The 3,693-nt window shown below is 33.3% G+C and overlaps 1 protein-coding gene across 1 annotated transcript; it reads right to left on the bottom strand.

The window, feature by feature from the left end:
- Positions 1 to 1,574: 1,574 nt before the first annotated feature.
- On the bottom strand, positions 1,575 to 2,972 carry LOC143078122 (FMRFamide receptor-like). Its single transcript, XM_076253087.1, has one exon. It carries the CDS (start codon positions 2,785 to 2,787, stop codon positions 1,702 to 1,704), a length of 1,086 nt encoding a protein of 361 aa, XP_076109202.1. The 5' UTR covers positions 2,788 to 2,972; the 3' UTR covers positions 1,575 to 1,701.
- Positions 2,973 to 3,693: the final 721 nt, after the last annotated feature.

The following is a 3,693-nucleotide window of genomic DNA, read 5'->3' as shown; positions in this document are numbered from 1 at the left end:
TTAAACTGATTGAAAGATTATGTCTTCATCATATGAATATCAGGCAAAATCCTTCCCGTGAGGGGTTGAGTATCAAACATTTTACTATCATAACATATATGAGAAGAACATAACTCGTGTCATGCTAACAACTGGTTTTTGGGATACGATTGCTTTCAAGCAATCTGTAGACTTATACCGGTGGCTCAGAGCAATTTCCCTCACGTCAATCGTTTAATTCTAAACATTAAGGAACATCTCAGATTATTATGATTGTCTTGCTTTAAAAGGTAAAAACAAACAAAGGGATTGAACTTAATCAACTTTCCTATACTGTTCTTTTCATAATCTTCATGTTTGATAATTCCCTTGACTTCGATGCGTGTTTTTAACAACACGGAAAATCAGAATTAAGCAGTATTTATATTTAGTGTAGTTATAAATTTAGAAACACGTCAGAGGGAATTCCCAGTTTTGATAAAATGCAAGAGTTCTCTGAATACCGATAAATCTATTTCTGTCATATAAGAACTGAAGTGGAGTTTTTCTTATGTATGTTACCGTTTTGAAACTGATATTTGAGATTGTACTTCCATAAAGAAATTGAGAACCATCTAGGTCGTTTAATAAGCATTTATTATATCTTGCCCCAGGGTTTGATTTGGAAATTATGCGCATGCGTATAGTTTTCTTGATTTTAAGGGGTTTTAGATTGAATGGTTGCTCTGGATTCCCCACTCAATTAATTAATTTATAACTCATGGGATCTTTTCTATGGATGTCTGCTATTGAGGGTTATTGTTGTTGCATAATTTTAAATCATATCATGACATATGCATCATTTAGATTAAAATAAATATATTCCACATCGTAGAACACCCCTTCAGGCGAAATGGAGTCTTCCATATTATCGTTTCGAGTTGTCTCCCTTCCGGCAGTAACTTCCGTGAATTCTGAATATAAACAAGACGTTGAGTATTAGCTCGTTCTGTCAATAAACGTCGTATTATATTAAAAACGAATGCAATTTAAACCGATAAATGTGTACGGAAAGGAGCCATGATGACTGACCCAAAGGAAATTAAATATTTAAAGAGTTAGGAATGGGGTTCCTCCTAGAATTAACGTAGGAAAAAAGGTGATAAGATACGAATTGAAATCTACATCATACGATGATCCATCAGCACATTGATGACTATACGTCGGCGCATCGCTAACAGACACTTAATAAAATATAATAACCAATGAGTGAAATAAAATACCTTCTCGGACATCTCTCACTCTGAGTCAGTCAGTGACTGCTGTGGAAAGTAAACTTGGTATTGATAGTACAAAAATAAAACACAATAGACCTAATTACATTGTTCATACACTTTTATCTGGGTTTGGCTATTTTGTAACTATTTTACATCTATGTTTGTCATTTGAATTAGTTTTGAAAATAATATTATCCAGCTACATGCATACATGTGTGTCAATGAAACAATGGCAATCGTATCCCTCAGAGCAATCTGCTCTTTGATTAAATAGATGTGTTTAGTTCCGATGTAAAGACCTTATAAGTGAATCAATATTAAATATTAATAATTAATTTATTTCATTTAAGTTATGGACAATGCTATTCATTACATGTGTATCCCACATAATTGTTTGTGTTCATTTAAGATACAAGTTTTGACATTAAAATAGAAATATTATTCCATCTGTATTTCAAAAACTGTTCTATACATATTGTCCATGACGATGTTTCATATTGTTTGAGCGTATAAAACTTGGTTTTGCAATATCATCTTTAACGTTCTTGTCACTGTTCCATGAAGATACACGTTTCATGTGGTGTGTATTATGTTGAGTTCTTTCGTTTTCATTTGCAGTAGACCAAGAGGTGTTGCAGGGAATGAAAATTTTAACAAACTGTTGTCTGAACCTTTGACCGGTTACGAAATACAACATAAAATTTACAGTGTGATTGGTATACATGAGTAATTCTGTTATCGTTCTGATTAAGGAAAATGTCCAGTTTTCTTCTGGTGAGTGGTTTTCTTTATTCCAGAACACTACAGCAATCATCATTATGTTCATTGGCAATGTTAAGAACAGGAAGGAAAATGAAAGTGATAACAGCATTAATGTTAGTTTACTATTAGCTCTACGCGTTTCTATTTTCTTTTGTTTAGACGATAATAATAGTGTTTCTCGCCTGCGCCTCGCTTTACAAACTGTATTGATAATCATAAAATTAACAGCACTTATGATCACAAAAGGTAAGAAGGAATAGATAATTGCATCAACCCAGGGCCACACCGTGTTGATAAGCGTTGCATATGCCGGTGAAGGTGCGCATTCATATTTCATAGATGTACCTGTGCTGTTTGTTGCTTGTATACCAACTGACCACAAGAAATGTGAATTTAACGAGGCTATGACTGCGAGGACAAGTATAACCGACAATTTTGTTCGCCTAGGAGTACATATCATAGAGGTCTTTAAAGGCATCTGGACGGCAATCCAGCGTTCAACCGTGACGGCAATTATCAACCAAACGCTGGCATCACTACTGAAAAATCCGACGAAGACGAACAATTTGCACAACCAATCAGCCTCGTTTTGAATTAATATACCGGTTAATTGCTTAATCCAAACTTGTAATAAGTTAGTCATCAACAAGAGTATATCCATTACAGCTAGCACATACAGATAGTGGTACGTTGACACTTTATGTGAATTTTTCACCAAGACGACGAAAGCAAGTATATTACCAATGGTTCCTAGTACAAGTAATAGTGGTGATATGTACAGTTTCAACATGTCGTCAGTTGCATCCAATTCACCTGAACGTGTGTTGGATTCGTTATAATGCAGATTTTTAATAAGGCTGATAAGATCATTTTGATTTTCCACCGAATAGTTCTGCTCTTTGAGAAAGTCCAGTACGTAAGCTGCTTCCTCTGGCGATGTTATATATTTTAACAATAAATTTGTTAAATTAGTCATTTTTTCCTGCAAAAGATATTTAGATATAGAAAGGATGAGGCATGATGATTGTTTAATCTTGAGTCATTTCTCAATACTGTTGAAAAAAAATCTGTTTCAAGCATCCGTTCTTTCTCAACAAATTAGCGATATGTACGTGAAGTCTGAATATGCAAACGAAATGAATAATATGCACGATAACTGTAATCAGAAAAAGGTTACATAATCTAAAATAAAAAACCTGTGCAATTGATTTTATATCAATAATATTACATCGAAACGCCTTTATCAAGGCTTACAAAAAGTAGACTGAAATCACACAAAATCTTTGAAATCGTTTATCGTTGATTGCAAAGTCTAAAAAATGCTTCGGGTTTAATATTATGCATATATATATTATTATTGTTTTTTTCCTTTGAAACATCAATTAAACTTCATATCACCGAGTGTTTTATTTTTGGTAATTGTACTTTATTGCTTTCAAATGTAAGAATGATGTTAAGATTTTTTCCGTGTCTATTTCTGAATGTTTTATTGCTTAGTAAGTCGTCTTTAATCGTTTCGATGTTATGTAATTTGTTAACAATGGTATATCTTTAATTTGTAAAAGCTTCATACATTGTTTAAAAGACAGTAAACAAGAGATGGAGGTGAATTCTAGCGCAGCCACATACACATGTATTAATGTTGATAATGTCTTGAAGTTTTTCGTGTGTCGCATGTCATAACCTATTTTTTCAA

The sequence above is a fragment of the Mytilus galloprovincialis genome, chromosome 6 (genome assembly GCF_965363235.1).
Source record: "Mytilus galloprovincialis chromosome 6, xbMytGall1.hap1.1, whole genome shotgun sequence".
NCBI lineage: Eukaryota > Metazoa > Mollusca > Bivalvia > Mytilida > Mytilidae > Mytilus > Mytilus galloprovincialis.
This window is presented reverse-complemented; position numbering and strand designations above follow the sequence as displayed.